The sequence below is a fragment of the Notothenia rossii genome (assembly GCF_949606895.1).
Source record: "Notothenia rossii genome assembly, contig: scaffold_394, whole genome shotgun sequence".
Classification (NCBI taxonomy): Eukaryota; Metazoa; Chordata; class Actinopteri; order Perciformes; family Nototheniidae; genus Notothenia; species Notothenia rossii.
Window position 1 is genome coordinate 5,792 of NW_027639804.1, and position 20,851 is coordinate 26,642.

The 20,851-nt window shown below is 40.2% G+C and overlaps 2 protein-coding genes across 3 annotated transcripts; one reads left to right on the forward strand and one right to left on the reverse strand.

Moving 5' to 3' along the window:
• Nucleotides 1–1,463: 1,463 nt before the first annotated feature.
• pex3 (peroxisomal biogenesis factor 3) lies at nucleotides 1,464–13,007 on the reverse strand. The gene is made up of 12 exons (XM_079695633.1): nucleotides 12,787–13,007; nucleotides 11,701–11,832; nucleotides 11,514–11,595; nucleotides 11,215–11,258; nucleotides 10,988–11,109; nucleotides 10,008–10,074; nucleotides 9,797–9,851; nucleotides 7,409–7,544; nucleotides 6,808–6,878; nucleotides 6,112–6,234; nucleotides 4,282–4,378; nucleotides 1,464–4,170 (listed from the first exon to the last, which is right to left on the reverse strand). Exons 1-12 carry the CDS (start codon nucleotides 12,857–12,859, stop codon nucleotides 4,087–4,089), a joined length of 1,086 nt encoding a protein of 361 aa, XP_079551759.1. The 5' UTR covers nucleotides 12,860–13,007; the 3' UTR covers nucleotides 1,464–4,086.
• A 405-nt stretch (nucleotides 13,008–13,412) lies between these two features.
• adat2 (adenosine deaminase tRNA specific 2) lies at nucleotides 13,413–20,415 on the forward strand. 2 transcript variants are annotated; one of them, XM_079695635.1, is made up of 6 exons: nucleotides 13,413–13,865; nucleotides 14,504–14,608; nucleotides 15,194–15,344; nucleotides 15,541–15,647; nucleotides 19,836–19,898; nucleotides 20,286–20,415. In XM_079695635.1, the coding sequence occupies exons 1-5, from the start codon at nucleotides 13,794–13,796 to the stop codon at nucleotides 19,866–19,868; spliced, it is 468 nt and encodes a 155-aa protein (XP_079551761.1). In that variant the 5' UTR covers nucleotides 13,413–13,793; the 3' UTR covers nucleotides 19,869–19,898; nucleotides 20,286–20,415. The 2 variants fall into 2 exon arrangements, with proteins under 2 accessions (XP_079551761.1, XP_079551760.1); XM_079695634.1 differs by having other exon boundaries at nucleotides 13,414–13,865; nucleotides 19,826–19,898.
• The last annotated feature ends 436 nt before the right edge of the window (nucleotides 20,416–20,851 follow it).

A 20,851-nucleotide genomic window follows, 5' to 3' on the forward strand; every position in this document is an offset into this window, starting at 1 on the left:
GCCAATTTTACAATTCGGAAGATTTCTTAAATTGATGAGTGAGCAATTGAGAGATGATGTCACAGATTGAGTCAGCTTTAACAGCGGTTTCTAAGATAAGTATTTTCCAACATGCCATCTATGATGAAACTTTCCAGCTGCTCTGTGTCGCCCCCTGTTGACAAAATTAGGTAGTAAACACATATCGTACTGTGTATCAGTGTCTTGCAATGTTATTTAATCTTACTCTAAATGTGTTTTCTGTATTTGATTATAAATATTCATATTTTTTAATATATTATTTAATGATTAGTTGTGGTATATATATATATTTTACAAGGACCCACACCCAATTCGCGTTGATCAAACAGTGGCCTATGCAACAGAGAGATTTTATTTTTCATCAGGATATTGGAAGAATAGGAGGGATTGAGGTCAATCACTGGCACTTTTTTATTTTATTTTAAATGGTACACTTTATGTTGAACTATTTATTACGTTGTTGGTGCAACTGGCACTTTATGTTGAACTGTTTATTGTTTTGGCCAAGGGTATTGAGAGAGTTGGACTGAAATTGATTAGATTTTTTAAATCAACTGTTGGTAAATCAACAAAGTCTGTTATGGCCTCTGAAGCAACAGAGAGATGTTTTCTAATAGTCAGGGTTTCCAATGTTCTGAATGTACTTGAAAGTATTGTGTTATACTTAAAAAACTAAGTGTTATAGTTTACAGAAGGTCTACCTACCTATAGGCTACCTGAATCTCTGAAATGTACTATATTCCTAAATATGCTATTGCTACACTTTATGGCCAGTGTTCCACCTTGAAAAAAATAAACAATGCTTTGTTGCTTAAGCTTATGTATTCAGTCATTATTCAATGGTATACTAAAATCCATGTGAACAAAATTGCTTCTCACTGTTCTCAGGTCAAATATTTATATGTGATTAAAAATGCGATTAATTTCAATTAATTAATTACAAAGCCTGTAATTAATTAGATTAATTTTTTTAATCTTGTCCCGGCCCTAATTTTAATACAATTATTTATTTAACAATATGACTGTATATCAGTGTCTTAATCGGACTCTAAATGTGTTAGTGTTTTCTTTAATTAACTATAAATTCATTTTTTTATAGATTTAACTTAATGTTGTTTAATAATTAGTTGTGGTATTTTTTTTAATCCTTTTTTTAATAATATTATTTATTTAGAACCATGATTCTATATCAGTGTCTTGATGTTACTCTAAATGTTATTTTTTTCTTTTTTTAAATATTATAATCCCCTTTAATATATTGTTTTTTATATATATTTGAATTTTCTTGAATTTTAGTAGTTTAATTATTATTATTTTAATTACATTTTTTAAATATTTATTTTATTAAAACATACTGTACGGACAAACTACGTCAATACAAATGATTAAATAAATACATTAACATTTTCTAAAAAGCCCCAAAACACAAAGGAGACACAATATTTATATTAAATCACATTTGACTTTTATTACCTCTTCAATACATTTCTACAAACATTCATTTTTCTGTCATTCAGGATATTTATGCTGCAAAAGGCATAACGTCTTTAATTACATTCTCTCTTCACTGCGGTTATTTCGTAATCCAGGAATTGTCAAAAATAAATCACCAGATGTTTTTGTCGTCTCCTCGGAGGGAAACTGAGAGATCTGATAAAGACTGAAGGTCGTTGGTTTTCCCACAAACTGCTTTCTGGCAGCTTTCACTTTGCTCCTTTATCATAGCTGGAGGAACAGTCAGGGGATTCTTTAGGAGCTTCATTTCCATGGCGACACAAACAGATCTAGCTTCGACATGACACGGTGGATTCATACGTTGTCAGTTGTGGTGAAAGAAAAGCATCCATTAATTGAAAAAATACAAAATCAAGTAAATGAGGAAGAAATAACTGATATTTTGTCTAATATTCATTCACGATATTATCATTTTTGAAACATCAATAAAAATGAACTTCGTGTGATTTTTTTTAAGAGAATCTGTATTTAAGAAAAAGGGTTTTTCATTAAGTCCAGGACCTCTCCGCGGCTCCACAACACTACGACAGTTGTTCACATATCTTATCTAATAGTTATTGCACTAGTCCTTGTTGCACATTTGTTAAAATCTCTATTAATTATGCACTTTTTTGTTTTACTGTGAATGCATTTATGTTGAAGTAAAGAAAGATTAATTAATTAGTGTAAGAAGTCCTGTATGTCTCCACCTGTTACTTTCCTACCCCTATATGATTGGTCGAAGCAGGTGTGTTAACGAGCGCCTGTTAGCTGCACACATCTGATTTTATTAGCCAATCAGACATGAGCACACACACACACACACACACACACACACACTTCTACCCCTATATGATTGGTCGAAGCAGGTTTGTTAACGAACGCTCGTTAGCTGCACACACCTGATTCTATTAGCCAATCAGACGTGAGGACACACACACACACACACTTCTACCCCTATATGATTGGTCGAAGCAGGTTTGTTAACGAACGCTCGTTAGCTGCACACACCTGATTCTATTAGCCAATCAGACATGAGCACACACACACACACACACACACACACACACACACACACACTTCTACCCCTATATGATTGGTCGAAGCAGGTTTGTTAACGAACGCTCGTTAGCTGCACACACCTGATTCTATTAGCCAATCAGACGTGAGGAGAGTTGGAAACACACTAAGAAATCCATACGGGGATTTTATGTTACTTGGCTTTCGATAACAGTCGTAATTTCCACATAGATTACGTGGAAATGATGTGGTAAAAAGTGTCATAAAACACAGAAATGGGAAACACTGTCACACTGGTTCGAGGATTTCAATTTAAAGGAATATTTGTGAGAAAAATTAAAAAAACAATGTGGCTATTGAGGCGATGTTATGAGCGACTTTAGGATGCAAACCAGGATGTTATATCGTCATAGCAACAAACAAACCATTTGATTTGAAGTCAAAACAGGAGAAACATTTCCGAAATAAAGTTCTTAACATAAAGACACAAGAGGGAAATCAGAATTTTCACAAGTGCTGGAGTAGGGCGACCCCTTCTGGGTGAAAAGGGAACTGCATCAAGAATAAAATTGGACTTTTAATGCTTTGAATTCACACAAAAAACACAGATTGATCGAGTGAAATCTGAGCAGAGATCAGTGTTTCTGGAACAATGTCACGTCTGCATGTCCTATTTTATTGAATGCACCAAAAGAAGTGTATTGCTTTTAATGTGGACGTCTTCTGATTGGAGAAACAGCGATTACACATTACTGATTAGTTTGTTAATAATGGCGTTTCATGACAAATAATACGTGGATCATTTAAAATTTGACCTCTGCTAAGTTAGGGTTTGATTACACATTTCATTTGGAATACATCCAAGCACCTGGCTGTGTTAAAACAACATAATCATGGTTTAAAAATGGAAAATAATATCTCAAATTACCAAAAGCTGCTGCGGACTTTCATGAACTGTGACAATAAAAAGGGTCAAATTAAGAAAACTGTGAATATTACCAGCAAAAAAACCTATTTGATACAACTCATCCCCAAACCACCTGGATAAAGTTATAATGTGGTATGGAATCACAGGCGAGTGCAGACTGAACAGCTGGTAGTGTAAACAAACATGAAACGCTCACCACTGCTGATAGAAAATCATCTGTGTTCCAATCAACTTAATAAACTCATGTTTTAATTTCATCTTGTTGGAAATAGTGGCGACCAATTCTTCACCAAATTATGTCAGTCTCCCTCTGTGTGTGTTTCTTACCTCTTAGAGTACATACAACCACATGACCAGGTTAAGTTGGACTCCAATTCCCATGATGCATCACTCCTAGGGTTAATCACAGGCTGTTCTGTGAGAAAAAACCTGTTGCAAGTCTTTCGATCCTCTTGAGTTCAATATCTTGTCGATCTGAGGCTTTGTTTTGGACATTTCTGTCGTGCAGTCTGCAGGAAGGTGTCTCACAGAGAAGAGGAGGAGGAGAGAGGGAGGAACAGTCCACAGCATCATTTCTGTTTTCATCCCTCCTTCCTTCGTGTTCATTTCCTCAGGCTTTGGTTTTATTTCTGCAGATCCTGAGGCGCGCTGAAAGTCTCGTAGACGTTGGCTGCAAACTGCTTCACCTGGTCGTTCATCAGCAGGTCCTTCAGGTAGAGAGACAGGAAGTTAGAGACACTGGAATGGACATATCAACACGACAGCCATTCCAACAGTTATATTTTAGAAAAAGGGGGAACACTGTAGCCTGGAGTCACCTGAACAAAGTGGCTGGGAGTCTCACTGCAGATGGAGTTTATCTGCCCGTTGATGATGGGGATGATCTTAGCCAGCGGCAGACTGACTGCAGACAGACTAGACACACACACACAATAAGTTATATACAGGTCAATGTCAACGTGGAGGTCTCTTTTCTCTTTTAAGTCAAAACCAAACCTTAAAAAAACATCATTATGTGAGCGTTTAAAGGTTTTCCAATTAAAGGGTACGATAGTTAACTAGATATTTTAAGAGAATGTGTTATTTGTTTGTATAATACATGCACTTAATTGACTGGCACTAGGAATTAGGGCTGTACCCGAATATTCGACTATTCGACTATTCGTTCGTCGGCCAACTATTCGGGTTTCAATTTCATTATTCGGATATTTTTTTTTTTTTTTTTTTTCAAAAGAATATTTTTTTTTTTCTAAATGTATGCTATTAATAAAGGCGAATTGCCATATTCTTAAACTATATTTATACTTTTGAATTGCGGAATTAAAATTAAAATGCGGAAATATATACAATCTCAGCCTGTGCTCCTGACATCGCGTTCACTCAGTCACGAACGCAAACCGCACGCTTCACCTCGTTTGACCCACAAAATGCCGAAGACGTCAGCTGTGTGGGACCATTTTAAATTGGACGACGGTAAGAAGAAGGCAGTGTGCCAAATATGCGATAAGAAACTGGCCTACCACGGTGGAACAACAACTCTGAAAAGTCACCTGGATGCTGTAAGTAGTAGCCTAGCTTAGCTTAGCTGTTGTCAAGTTGCCATGGTGAAGCTGCTTTATCCGCCGTTTAAACAGTAACGTTACACATGATAAAAACGTGCACTTACTTTGCTTGGAAAATAGTTGCAAGCAAAGTAACCGAATTGTTTTTTTACATTAGTTTTTTAATTTTATCCGAATAGGGAAATAATAGGAGTAATGTGGAAACATCTGGACCTAAGGCATAAAGTTGAGTAGCTCAGCCTAATAATAACTTGTGTCCATAGGAGCATCCCAGCCATCAACATCCTCAACAATACAGCAGACCCTCCAGTTACCCTACAGAGGACACATTTAGTTTTAATGTTTGCGAGTACTGAGACAATAAATAAATATAAATCGTAATAGTATTCTCTTTCTGCGCTTTTGCTTCACAGCGTGTTGTCAGGTGTCTCGGATTCGGAGCGTGTTATGAAACCTTTTTGAAAAAAAAAAAAAAATTGATTTTTTTTTTTTTCTTGAAAACATTTTTTATAAAAAAAGAAATACAAATCTCTCCGCACCGAATATTCGAATATTCGCTGCTGATTACTACCGAATATCCGGAGCCCGAAAAATGGTATTCGGGACAGCCCTACTAGGAATCAGCCAGAACCTTCTAAACTCTGCCATTGTATCTTATTAACACTAATACACCACTGTTTACATTGTAATGTTAAATACATGTTATACATTTTGCATATTTTTTATCTAACTTGTTATATTTATAAAAAAAAATGTATGTAAAATGAAATGATAAAATGAAGCAACAGTCCAAGAAAGATAAATAAGCCACATTTCTCCCAGGATAAATGTAAGTAGGAAACACTCAATCAAACTTCTACAGCCCTTAAAGACTGGAAATATATAAAAAAAGATGAAAAAAAGATCTAAAATGTATTCTGTTACAAATGAAACGATTCATTATAATAATAATACATTGGATTTTTATAGCGCTTTTCCTAGTTTTACATAAAATCAGAAACAGTACAAAGAAAAAAAAAGAAAACAAACAGTAATCCTAATCCAAGTGTGAGTAAAGTGTGATTTATATGTTGTGAAGCAGCTGACCTATCAGGAGCAGCGAAGGGGGCGGAGTCACCGGGCGGTGGTCGGAAGAACTCGGCGAGGTTATCCAGAAGTCGAGAGAAACCACGATTAAAACTGGAGTTCAGGACGGTGCTGAAGTCTGGACTGGAGTCACACACACACACACACACACACACACGTCAGAATCACACAACACACACGTCTACCGGTGCACACACACACCCACACACACGTCAGAATCACACAACACACACATCTACCGGTACACACACACGTCAGAATCACACAACACACACATCTACCGGTGCACACACACACCCACACACACACCCACACACACGTCAGAATCACACAACACACACATCTACCGGTACACACACACACGTCAGAATCACACAACACACACATCTACCGGTACACACACACACACGTCAGAATCACACAACACACACACCTACCGGTACACACACACACACCTACCGGTACACACACACACACACACACACACACACACACACACACACACACACACACACACACACACACACACACACACACACACACACACACACACACACACACACACACACACACACACACACACACACACACACACACACACACACACACACACACACACACACACACACACACACACACACACACACACACACACACACACACACACACACACACACACACAGTTGAGACATTTACCTGTCGAACATGTCCCTCGTCTCGTTCAACAGTCTGATCGTCACCACGTCGTTTTCTGTCAGCCCGCAGGCCTGCAGAGGAGATTCATTTAAATTAACTTTCTCAAGAAAATCATGACATGGCAATGTGTCCGACGTATTATTATTATTATTGAGCTTCAAAACAATTGATAGGAAGGCTACAAAAAGAAGACATGCATATGTAAGTTTTATTCATGGCAGGCTATTTATAATAAAACATGTCCTGTTGACTTGTAATGCAAAAACGCAAATAAATAAAAAATAGTAAATACATAAATAAATAAAACAGATGAAAAAACACAAGGAGGACATCTTTGACCGGAGAGATTCAAGTTTGTCCGCTTTAACAGATTTCCCCAGTCAAAGTCCAGTAGATACTGTCCAACATCAACACTGGTGTGTGTGTGTGTGCGTGCGTGTGTGTGTGTGTGTGTGTGTGTGTGTGTGTGTGTGTGTGTGTGTGTGTGTGTGTGTGTGTGTGTGTGTGTGTGTGTGTGTGTGTGTGTGTGTGTGTGTGTGTGTGTGTGTGTGTGTGTGTGTGTGTGTGTGTGTGTGTGTGTGTGTGTGTGTGTGTGTGTGACCTGGTCAGCGAGGGCGTTCTGGTCGTCAGCGAGCAGGAACCAGGACATGTTGCGCTCGCCGGCCTCGACCTCGGCTCTGATCCAGCTGAGCTGCTGCTCCACCTCCATCAGAGAGAGGCTCTGCTTCAGAGGAACGCTGCGGACAACCAGTCCATTACTACGTTACAATAAAGCCTCTATCAAAGGTCCCCTATCATACTGTTCTTCATCAATATATCACAGGTCTCAGATATATACAGAGCCTGTCTCTGATTGGATGAAACACCAAACGGATCATTGCAGCATTACCCATAATCCCCTCTGTTTCAGCCCTGTTTCCAAAGTGCTGATTCTCTGTCGGTTACTTTAGATGAAAATAAGGAGCCCCTCCCCACGCCCCTCTGAGAGACATTTGGTTACAAAGAACTCAATGGTGCTCTAGAAGAGATTCAGGTGATAAGGTGGGGGGGGGGGGGGTGGGGGGGGGGGGGGGGTTACCTTGGTTGGTGATTGGCTAATGGTTACACAAGACAAAACATCGTTATGACATCACAAAGTGGCCAAAATCTGATCAGCTCATTTTCAGACAGGTTTTTATAGAAATGGATCAAAAAGAGGGGACACATGTTGATGTAGAAGACACATAGAGAAGAGGGGACACATGTTGATGTAGAAGACACATAGAGAAGAGGGGACACATGTTGATGTAGAAGAGACATAGAGAAGAGGGGGACACATGTTGATGTAGAAGAGACATGGAGAAGAGGGGACACATGTTGATGTAGAAGAGACATAGAGAAGAGGGAACACATGTTGATGTAGAAGAGACATGAAGAAGAGGGGACACATGTTGATGTAGAAGAGACATGAAGAAGAGGGGACACATGTTGATGTAGAAGAGACATGAAGAAGAGGGGACACATGTTGATGTAGAAGAGACATGAAGAAGAGGGGACACATGTTGATGTAGAAGAGACATGGAGAAGAGGGGACACATGTTGATGTAGAAGAGACATGAAGAAGAGGGGACACATGTTGATGTAGAAGAGACATGAAGAAGAGGGGACACATGTTGATGTAGAAGAGACATGAAGAAGAGGGGACACATGTTGATGTAGAAGAGACATGGAGAAGAGGGGACATATGTTGATGTAGAAGAGACATGAAGAAGAGGGGACACATGTTGATGTAGAAGAGACATGGAGAAGAGGGGACACATGTTGATGTAGAAGAGACATGGAGAAGAGGGGACACATGTTGATGTAGAAGAGACATGGAGAAGAGGGGACACATGTTGATGTAGAAGACACATAGAGAAGAGGGGACACATGTTGATGTAGAAGAGACATGGAGAAGAGGGGACACATGTTGATGTAGAAGAGACATGGAGAAGAGGGGACACATGTTGATGTAGAAGAGACATGGAGAAGAGGGGACACATGTTGATGTAGAAGACACATAGAGAAGAGGGGACACATGTTGATGTAGAAGACACATAGAGAAGAGGGGACACATGTTGATGTAGAAGACACATAGAGAAGAGGGGACACATGTTGATGTAGAAGAGACATAGAGAAGAGGGAACACATGTTGATGTAGAAGAGACATGAAGAAGAGGGGACACATGTTGATGTAGAAGAGACATGAAGAAGAGGGGACACATGTTGATGTAGAAGAGACATGAAGAAGAGGGGACACATGTTGATGTAGAAGAGACATGGAGAAGAGGGGACACATGTTGATGTAGAAGAGACATGAAGAAGAGGGGACACATGTTGATGTAGAAGAGACATGAAGAAGAGGGGACACATGTTGATGTAGAAGAGACATGAAGAAGAGGGGACACATGTTGATGTAGAAGAGACATGGAGAAGAGGGGACACATGTTGATGTAGAAGAGACATGAAGAAGAGGGGACACATGTTGATGTAGAAGAGACATGAAGAAGAGGGGACACATGTTGATGTAGAAGAGACATGAAGAAGAGGGGACACATGTTGATGTAGAAGAGACATGGAGAAGAGGGGACATATGTTGATGTAGAAGAGACATGAAGAAGAGGGGACACATGTTGATGTAGAAGAGACATGGAGAAGAGGGGACACATGTTGATGTAGAAGAGACATGGAGAAGAGGGGACACATGTTGATGTAGAAGAGACATGGAGAAGAGGGGACACATGTTGATGTAGAAGAGACATGGAGAAGAGGGGATCCATGTTGATGTAGAAGAGACATGAAGCAGTGGGGACACATGTTGATGTAGAAGGGACATGAAGAAGAGGGGACACATGTTGATGTAGAAGAGACATGGAGAAGAGGGGACACATGTTGATGTAGAAGAGACATGGAGAAGAGGGGACACATGTTGATGTAGAAGAGACATGAAGAAGAGGGGACAGACACTCACCTTTCCAGAGCGTTCTGCACCGCTTTCTTCACTACCGTTATCAACTCTGTCAAACCTGCAGGGAAAGAGAAAAAACAAACAAGATTAAATAAATACAGGCGCGATGAAAAGTGTTTGTGTGTGTGTGTCTGTGTGTGTGTGTGTGTGTATGTGTGTGTGTGTGTGTGTGTGTGTGTGTGTGTGTGTGTGTGTGTGTGTGTGTGTGTGTTACCGTCTCCCAGTAGATGATGGATGCTGGACAGGTACTGCTGCTGGACTTCAGGAGGAGCCATTGGACTCTTTGAGGGAACGAACAAACAACAGAAATAAATCTAAAATATTTCTACTTAATCTGCTGTGTGTTTTTTAAATCCTCTCTGGGGTTTTTACAGAACAACCCAGACAAAACATTCTGCAACACCTTCAACTCTAAACAAAAGTAAACCTGTTGAAATGTGTCCCCGTCTGAAACTCAATTATAACTCCTGCCGGCGGGCCTGTCTGAAACTCGACACAACCCGGACACACAAGCACGCGTTTCGACTGGCTAGCGCTTGCACTGCCATATGATTTGATTGGCTGACGTTTCCGTCGAAGCTTCAAAAGTTGAACTTTTCTCAACTTTTGAAGCGAGCAACGCGAAGCGACCGAACCACAATGCAGTGCGTTGAAGCCGCTGAAGCTTCAACGCACGCCGCCGTGTGGACGGGCCGTTACGGTGACTTCGTCCAGTTTCAAAGAAATGGTGAATAATAAATGTGACTTTCTGAGCCTTTATTTATTTATCTAATCTCCCACTGGTTTTAACTTCCATAATCTTTAAAGGAACTCATTTGATTGTGTCTTTATATCGCCAGGGACCCGAGCACCATGCTAGTTACAAATGATGTATGAAGGAAATGAACCAATCACACGACACGGTGAAAGTGTGGATCTTATTCTGAGACTCAAGTATAAGCAGCTAGTGAACGTGTTGCGTACACTAGAGGTACAGAGAGTGTCTCCAGCTGTTGAAGTATCATGTCAAATATTTAAGTAAACAAATAAAACATGATCAAATCAACACTTAACTCCATTTGTGTAAACAGATTAATGGAATGACCACCATTTCCCACATTAAGAGGACTATCGCTGTTGTTGTAATGTTACTTTAAGTGCTGTTTTTAAGACAGTACTTAACAGAAGGTTATGAATGTTGGGCTCCTTCCTCACCGGGGAGCTCTTGCCCACAGAGTTGTCGAGGTACAGATATCCTCCGATGATGTTCAGCTGCACTCGGAGCAGAACCACCAGCATGCAGGTGCTGTAAACCCCCACTATGGTGCGCGTGAAACCTGCACAACATCAAATGTTAGATTCTGAAAAAGCCCCAAAACATGTGAGACATTACACAGCGATTATAATGTCTAGTAATGTCTGATGGGAGGGAAGTCACTTACTGAGGATCTTTAAATCTTCCCAGATCTCCAGCTTATTGGCTGGTCTGTGAGACGAAGCGGAAAAACTAAATTAGAGTTTGTTTTTTAATCATCAAGACTGTGAGTGTGTCATATGTCTCTGCAAACAGTAATGTAACACCTGAGCGTGGACTCTTAGTACACAAATCAATAAATATAGAAACAACATATATAATGTCTTAGCATTAGCAAAGTATTTTCCCCGTAGAATCAAAACATATATACGAATGTGTAAAACTATCTTCTTTGACTATTTTACAGTAAAAAGCACTTGTACCCACTTCTCCTTGAGTAGTGCAGTGAGGCTTTCTGAATTCAGCTGATTGGTGATGGCTTCTTTCAGAGGAGGGAGCATGGACAGCACTGCAACACACACACACCGTACAAAGAGTCAAATCAAACATGTGGTAAGCAAACATTAAATCCTTATTCGTTCGTGTCTTTTGAAGGAAAAGTATGAAGTCTCACCGGTCATGTTGCATGTCCTCTGGTTGCTCTCAAAGTGAAACTGTCTTCTGGCCTGAGAGATGTAATCCGACGCCTCCTTCTCCTGCATGTCACTGAGCTTCTTCTGGGCATACTTACCAAGGAAGTACACTCCTGGAGGACAACAACAAACATAAAAAAGTGTAAATAACTGATAATAAACACAGAAAATAACCCCTTTGTTTTATTCAAACTGCATGTAGGACCACCAGCATTTCATATTGAGTAGATGCCAAATAGATAGATAGATGGATAGATAGATAGATAGATGGATAGTAAAATGAGCAACACATCTTAGGAGTCTTTATTAATCTCTTTTTTTAATGAAGCCTTGCAAGCAAACTTAACTATTTCACTGCATTCATCAACCAATGAATAATCTTATCATGTAATATTCTTTAAGTCTTACCCAAACCCTATTAATATGAATGAAATCAACACATTTGCAATGACTTCCCATGCTTATTTAAAGCTACAAATATTATTACAATATTACAAGCAGTTCAATAGCTATCACTAATTACTACATAGTTATTAGCAATTCACTGTTTAGCATTTTAGCTATCCAATGTTCACTTGTCATGCTTCACACTCACCTAGCTTTAAAGAGCTTAGCTATAAGTCAATATGCTAACATTGCATTGCACTCACACCAGACTCCAATCAACTTGTAAGTAATTTAAGGATTGTTCGCTCTTGCAAAACCTAAAATAACTTTAAAACAAAAAGATTGAAATACTTTTAACGTGGTATACAAGCAGCAACCTACACAATGTGTATTTCAATTAATGTAGCTTTTGTCTTTTGGTCTTACAACAGTTCTTGAAGTAACATTGAAACTGATTATGTGTCTGATAATAACAGTGATTGTCATCTTAATGTGGGAAATTGTGGTAATTCATGTATGCCGAATTGCAAATACATGCTACTCAACTCTTAAAAATACTTGAAACATATTTTTAAAGCGTTAGTTAATTCAATAAGTGAAATAAATATCACACATCAACATTTTCCAGTGCAGTGCAGCATGTTGCTAAAGCTAAGAGCTAGCTCAGATGCTAACATTACCTCCAACTAAAGCTCCGGTGAAAATAAACTTCCTTTTGTGGCGTTTCACAAAGTTCCAGACAGATGAAAACATCCTCAGGCTGTGAGATGTTCAGAGACTTCAACTCCAGAAACACTTTGTGCTGATTAGTTTACTGACATTGTATCTGAGGACTTACAGGCTAGTTAGCAACTTCTAGCTAACATGCTAACTGTCAAAAGAGCCAAAGTTCGTCAGTGAAGCTAAATGGAACACAGAGGACAACTTCCGGTTATTGATTTCAAAATACGACACGAATGACATAAGTAATACTTAAATACAGGAATGCATACATACAGGAATAAATACAGGAATACAAAAATATAAGAATAAATAAATGTGAACAAAAAACCGAAAAAAACTAATGTGGAAATAAATACAGGAATAAATAAATGAATGTTGAAAATAAAACAGAACACACATTATATATCTTTATTGTATTTCTACATTTATTTCCACTTACATTTATATATTTATTCATTTAGGTGTCTGTGTAAACTATACATCTTCATATCATCTCTCGATTTAATACACTTTATTTGTTTAAACCTGTTTCTATTGGTCGGATCTAGATCACATGACCCAACTGCTGTTTTGACGGGAAGGAAATGTCAAAACTTTTCCTGTTTACTGTCGTTTGAATCTCTATTTTTGAGGCGTGTTACTGGACATCTTTCTCCAGAAATATCTCCTTAACACACTGCCCGTTTATTCAGTGTATTAATGAGGATGTTGGAGTATGTGTGTCATATTCCGGTTTACATTCATCCTACTACAGTCAGCTTGACTCATCGAACGCATCCGCTTGAACGTTGTGGAGTGCGATCGATTGCTCATGTCTTGAACTGGTCCGTCTAATATTATCATCCCCCGCGTGTAAACTACAGCGGAGGAAGTCGTTACTAAAGAGTGAAGAAAATAAGCTACGAACATCCTTATCATCATCTAAAGTATGATTGTATTTAAGTAGAGTTAAGTAGCAGTCACCATGGGAACAGAGGAGAGTTTCTATCCAAGTGAAAAGGAGATTGAGAAATGGATGTCCAGCGCATTTGATATGGTGATTAAAACATTTGAGCCAAATATCGTCAATTTAGAGTTGTTTTTGAAGATTTCTGGTTACAACTGTGGTTTTCATTAACGTTTTTAGACATAATACATTAAGGGTGTAACAGGAATGTCTTGCCACCTATTATTAGCTTGGTGCTGATTTTCAGGAGTTCTGCAAGATGGTTTAATGACAATACACGTTAAGCTGTCCTTAAATATCCACCAAACAAGTATAACAAATGATTAAAAAAATATATAATCAGGAAATCATAATTTTACCTGACAGATGATAAATACAAATATAATTAATGAACGAAAAAGTTCCATTTGTCCTTGTTGAAACACTTTTAAGACAAAACTATTATCTTTAAAGTAGAAAATGTATATTAACAACGTACAGTGCAAAAACTGACTCTTTTAAAATTACAAAAATCACAGAAAGAAACAACATATAAGAAGAAATAAGATAATAAATTCAAGCAGTAAATAAATCATTGATACTTGTTGCAGCCCTCATCTTTATTAATAAGTGTCAGTGACTGTACCCTGTCTGAATTCCTCTTCTTCTGTGTACTATATTTCTGTGTAACACTCTCTGATTGTTCTCAGTACTTACTGCATGTTGACCTGCTGTGAATGTGTCTTCAGGCGAGAGAGGCTCTGCAGAACGGAGAGGTGCCGGTCGGATGTCTGCTCGTCTACAACCATGAAGTAGTGGGAAAAGGGAGGAACGAAGTCAACGAGACCAAAAATGTGAGAAAACGTTTTTCCTGTTTCCTGTTTTTTTATGCAGAAATCTGTGAGTTTACCTAACATGCAAACCAGCATGGATTCAAATATCTATGTTTGTCTTGTCAGTAAGACGTAAAAACCAAAGCAATAACTTAATAATTGGATAGTTTGTGGCAATGCTACTGTATTTATATTCTCCATTACTCAATGTGCTTTACATTCCAATTGCACAGGCAGAATATCTAATATCTTGCTTTTCTCATGACCATTACATGTTAAAGTTCCACTATTTATAAATAGACATGTTATCATGCAAATACACCGAGTTCCCCTATTAAAAACTATTTAAAGGAGGAGTTCGGCATTTATACGGCAAAACAACAAACAACGTAAATCTGCCCTCTGTGGGACTAATAAAGGGATTCTGATTTGTGTGTGTGTGTGTGTGTGTGTGTGTGTGTGTGTGTGTGTGTGTGTGTGTGTGTGTGTGTGTGTGTGTGTGTGTGTGTGTGTGTGTGTGTGTGTGTGTGTGTGTGTGTGTGTGTGTGTGTGTGTGTGTGTGTGTGTGTGTGTGTGTGTGTGTGTGTGTGTGTGTGTGTGTGTCAGGCCACGCGTCATGCTGAGATGGTCGCCCTGGATCAGCTGCAGGACTGGTGTCGCCGTAGTAACCTGGATGTGAGGTGTGTGTGTGAGCGTACGGTGCTGTACGTCACCGTGGAGCCGTGCATCATGTGTGCTGCTGCCCTGCGTCTCTTCAGTATCCTGCCCTCTGTGTGTGTGTGTGTGTGTGTGTGTGTGTGTGTGTGTGTGTGTGTGTGTGTGTGTGTGTGTGTGTGTGTGTGTGTGTGTGTGTGTGTGTGTGTGTGTGTGTGTGTGTGTGTGTGTGTGTGTGTGTGTGTGTGTGTGTGTGTGTGTGTGTATATAAGAGTGTGTGTTCCTTGACGCTGTGTCAGAGCTGCCGGTGGTCGTGTTCGGCTGCAGGAACGACCGGTTCGGAGGCTGTGGGTCCGTGCTGGACGTCGCCTCTGCAGATTTACCTCTCACCGGAAACACATTTAAGGTCAGAGTTCTTCCTCTGCGTTTCTGCACGTGTGTCTGACGGCCATTCAACTATGTTCAATATGGGCTATATTTGCAATATATATTTATCAGAATCAGATTACCTTTATTAGTCCCACAGAGGGGACATTTGCAAGGTTACAGCAGGAAAGAGCCACAGACAGCTTAGTGTTGCATATCTTACATGCGTTAAAAAAAAGTACTAAGTTATAATATAATAAAGAATATAATAAAAAAAGCACTAAAAGTTACATAATTTTCAAAAATATAGATCAAAAACAAATCAAATCTACAAATCAAATCCTGTAGCAGTTCTTAGGATTTAGCAGCAAGGGGTGTTATAGTCTGTGCTGTGGTGTGTGTAGGAGGGTCTACTAGGGGCAGTGCTGGTTGTAAAGTCTGACCGCTGCAGGAAGGAAGGACCTGCGGTATCTCTCCGTGTGACAGGTGGGGTGCAGCAGCCTGTCGCTGAAGGTGCTGCACAGTGAGGACAGGGTGTCCTGGAGGGGGTGGGACATATTGTCCAGCAGGGAGGACAGCTTGGCTGCCATTCTCTTGTCTCCCACCACCTCCACAGTGTCCAGAGGACTCCCCAGGACAGAGCTGGCCTTCCTTACCAGTCTGTTCAGTCTCTTCCTGTCAGCAGCCGAGATGCTGCTGCCCCAGCAGGCCAAACCATAGAAAATGGCTGATGCCACAACAGAGTCAAAGAAGGTCTGAAGGAGGGCCCCCTGCCCCCCGGAAGACCTCAGTCTCCTCAGCAGAAAGAGTCTGCTCTGTCCCTTCTTGTACAGAGCAGCAGAATGATCAGTCCAGTCCAGTTTATTGTTCAGATGAACACCCAGGTATTTGTAAGATTTCACAATCTCAATGTCTGCTCCCTGGATGTTCACTGGTGTCGGGGGGGAGTGTTGGCGCCGTCTGAAATCCACCACCAGCTCCTTGGTCTTCGCTGCGTTGAGCTGAAGGTGGTTCCTCTGGCACCAGAAGATGGAGTCCTGCGTCAGCTCCCTGTACTCCCTGTCGTCCTCGTTGGTGATGAGGCCAACGATGGTGGAGTCGTCAGAGAACTTCTGCAGGTGGCAGGTTGCGGTGTTGTGGGTGAAGTCTGCAGTGTAGAGGGTGAAGAGAAACCGTCCCCTGGGGGGCCCCCATACTGCTGATGATGGTGTCTGATTGACACTCCCTGGTCCTCACGTACTGTGGGCGGTTGGTGAGGTAGTCCAGGATCCAGGAGGTGAGGTGGTGATCCACCCCCGAGAGCTGCAGCTTGTCCCCCAGGAGCGGGGGCTGGATGGTGTTGAAGGCACTGGAGAAATCAAAGAACATGATCCTCACAGTGCCCCCAGCATTCTCCAGGTTCTCCAGGTGGGAGAGGGACCTCTGCAGCACCCCGCTGGCAGGCTGGTAGGCGAACTGCAGCGGGTCCATTGATGGTCTCACAAGGGGCCGGAGGTGTCCAAGGACCAGCCTCTCCAGGGTCTTCATCAGCTGTGATGTCACCACCACCGACTAGTAGCTGTTGAATTCCTTGGGGTGAGGGGTCTTTGGCACAGGTACCACACAGGACGTCTTCCACAGTTGTGGTACCCTCCCTTGCTTCAGGCTCAGGTTGAAGAGAAGCTCCACAATCCCACACTGCTCATCTGCACAGGATTTGAGGAGCCTCGAGCTGATGCCATCTGGACCCGCCGCTTTCCTCGCCTTACCCTTCTGCAGCTCCCTCCTCACCTGGTAGGTTGAGAAGGACAAGGTGTCGTCAGCGGGTGGAGAAGAACCGGGGGTTGATGTGAAAAGTGTCTGTGAGCTGATGGCCGGGGGCTGAGTAGAGGTGGGAGAGGTAACAGGGTCATTTCCAGGCAGTGGGGACAATGGGGGGTGCAGCAGGGGGGAATGGGTCAGGGGGGGGGAGGCGCATGACTGATCAAATCTGTTGAAGAAGATATTCAGGTCGTTTGCCCACTGGCGGTTCCCCCGGGGAGACCTGGGAGTCTGGCTCTTTGTAGCCAGAGATGGTTTTCAGGCCTCTCCAGACTCCACTGACGTTCCTCTGCTGCAGCTGTTCCTCCATCCTCTTCCTATAGCTATAGCTTTTCCCCTCTCTGATTTGTTATATATATATATGCCGTTAATAGATGTGTGTAATATATACCTGGCTGCTAAATCCTACAGATGTAGCACTTCATTTCAGACTCCAGCTTACAGCTTCCTGCCTACGACCAGTATAGAGGAATGTTAAGCCCTCCCACTATTTTCCAAGAGGGCGTGGCCAGATTTTCAATTTCAGGTTTTAACCAGGAGATGGCGCTTCATTCACAAATACAGAAAGACAAGTTTCATGGACTTTGAGTTGTGTTTTGAAGAGCATTTGAACACATCAATATTTTAGATCAACTAAAGTATATCTAATCTTGTAATTCAATAATATATAGTCTTTATATATTAAATAATCATAATTATAATGTAAATGTTTACATTACACTTCTTTATTTGTTATGCTCCTACTTTTACCTTTACAATCATTTGCTTTAATATGCAGTATATTTTTGTGTTTGCTTCCTCCTGCTCCCTTTCGGACACATACTGTATGATTTATTATTATTATTAATATGAAGATATTATTAAGATAAGATAAGATGTTACTTTATTGATTGAACATTTTAGTTTAGAATGTGCTGTCCCACGGTAATTCAGAAGGCTCACAGGTCACATTCCGACCATTATTTAAAACAATAGGTGCTTTCACACCTTCTACAGTTTGATTTGTATAGAGGGAGCTCTGTGGCTGAATGGCCAGCGATTAGGTGTGACGCATTTATCATAGGTGATCAGAGCTAACTGCCTGCCGTCAGATCTCATTTAAAAAACAGATCTGATTTTAAGACTGTTTCTGCGCTCATAAAGAATGATAAGAATAAGAATAATGCGTATTGAACTGGTTTCATTAATTAGTGAGTTTATTTAATACTAGAACCGCCAATCGGGTCAATTTGTGTGATGTGTGTTGTGTGTGTGCAATGTAACTTTTTTTCAATAAAATATTAAAGTCTCCCAGTCCGTGACTTTTCCTGAAAGTGTGTTATGTAGCACCCTATGTTGTTAAAAATTGCATTCTAATAGCGGGATTTGACGGGTTTAGGTAGGCCTATACAAAAACCTCTGGCGGTTCTAGTGTTAAGGTAATTAGGTACAGTAGAAGCCCTTTTTTTTATCGAATTTAGCAGTTGAACATAAAAGTCAACTAACTGAGGGTCACTTGCAATGACAGTGTTGTGTCTAACTGTAAGCTTGTCACTCAGAGTAACCTACTGTTAATTTAGCTGCTGGAGAAGAAAGATCAGGGGGGGAGGGGGGGGGAGAGCTGTGGTTGATGGGCCATTAGTTGTGTAAATACACAGCTGAGAGCTGCCGTTTCATTCAGACTGTTTAAAAAACTGTAACAACGGACTATTTTTCTTAGCGGATGCATGTCAATTTAAATCAATACATACAACTATTTTTTAAATCAATAAAAACATTTCCTAAATCCATAAAAGCATTTCAATTAATACTGGGAGTCATGTCGTTACTTTGTTGAGAATGTGGCCGTGTGATAAGCGGGATAATTTGCAGCGACTTGTTCCTTATGGGGAAAATAACACCCGTCATGCAGATCAAGATCTGCCGACGAGGCTCCATTAAAATATAAATGTTTTTAGTGAATTACTGAGTTTAGGCACGGTAATAACATTTTAATGAAGTTGAATACAGTATATTCATATGTGTCAGTGATTTCATGTCAATTGTGTGTGTGTGTGTGTGTGTGTGTAGAGGTGTGTGTGGTTAAAACACTTTCATGAAGTGAAGGAGGTTTTCCTTCTATAAAACAGCTGTGGGCAGCAGTGAGTTGTGACCCGTTACATATATACATGCTTCTTAGTTGCTGCCTGCGGCTCTTTTTCTGCTGTAACAACGTACATTTCCCCTCTGTGGGACTAATAAAGGGATTCTGGTGTGTGTGTGTGTGTGTGTGTGTGTGTGTGTGTGTGTGTGTGTGTGTGTGTGTGTGTGTGTGTGTGTGTGTGTGTGTGTGTGTGTGTGTGTGTGTGTGTGTGTGTGTGTGTGTGTGTGTGTGTGTGTGTGTGTGTGTGTGTGTGTGTGTGTGTGTGTGTGTGTGTGTGTGTGTGTGTGTGTGTTCAGTGTGTTTCAGGTCACAGAGCAGAAGAAGCTGTGGAGATGTTGAAGACATTCTACAAGCAGCAGAATCCAAACGGTGAACAGAAACTCTTTTTCCCATTTCTCGTTCCTTTATATTTCTTGTTTACACTTTAGAAATAATTCAGCCGCATTCTCATATTTGATCTATTCACCGTTTCTCTCATTGTTTCAACACCAATCCTCCTTTTTCTTCTTGTGTGTGGTTTTCATGATTTATTCATACATTTCTAAATGTATCTGTATAGAGTCTTCACCTTTTACTCTATATATAGCATGCATTATTATTATTTTAGTTATTATTAATTGCAATGTTTTTATTACGCAATCTCTTGTCTTGAATTTCTTTTCTTTATGTATAATCACAATTTAAACATTTAATTTGTATTTTTTTATGTTCTGCTCTTCCTAATTATAACCGTATTATATGTTCTGTGTGTTTCAGCCCCGAAACCCAAAACAAGGAAGGAGTGACTGAGCTCTTCCGGAAATGCCAGCTGTAACATCAGTTTTCATTTCGAGTTTATTCACCTTTTTCATCTTCACTTTTGTTAAATAAATGTCATTATAAATTGTGTTTCATTGACTTCCTCAAACATTAGTGGCTGTTCCAACAATCTGCCAGCAGGGGGGGCAGTACTACTGTAACTCATTAAACACACACACACACACACACACACACACACACACACTTTAATGTTAATAAGTTATAGAATGTTACACATCTCTCTTTCTCCCTCTATCTCTCTCTAACACACACACAGTGTTGGGGAAGTTACTTCCAAAATGTAATATATTACATATTACTTATTACTGTCTTTTGAAAGTAATAAGTTACATAAATATTACTGTCTCTGAAATGTAATGAGTTACACTACTTTTTAGTAAAAGAATGGCTAGGTATTTTAAATGCTGAAATGTAGTTTAGTGCAGCTCATTATGCATCCAGTGAAGGGCGATGTGGTATAGCATAACAACTGTGTAGGCCCTTAAGGCTACTAACAACTTGCA

Bases quoted from the DNA above. Each gene is read 5' to 3' on its own strand.
- pex3 (XM_079695633.1), bottom strand. From the start codon at position 12,859: ATGTTTTCATCTGTCTGGAACTTTGTGAAACGCCACAAAAGGAAGTTT. The intron at 11,110-11,214 runs GTAAGTGACTTC...GATGTTGTGCAG, and splicing joins GGAAGATTTAAAGATCCTCA to GTTTCACGCGCACCATAGTG. The intron at 6,235-6,807 runs GTAAATGTCTCA...GTGTGACTCCAG, and splicing joins ACGAGGGACATGTTCGACAG to TCCAGACTTCAGCACCGTCC.
- adat2 (XM_079695634.1), top strand. From the start codon at position 13,794: ATGGGAACAGAGGAGAGTTTCTATCCAAGTGAAAAGGAGATTGAGAAA. The intron at 14,609-15,193 runs GTGAGAAAACGT...TGTGTGTGTCAG, and splicing joins AAGTCAACGAGACCAAAAAT to GCCACGCGTCATGCTGAGAT. The intron at 15,345-15,540 runs GTATCCTGCCCT...ACGCTGTGTCAG, and splicing joins TGCTGCCCTGCGTCTCTTCA to AGCTGCCGGTGGTCGTGTTC.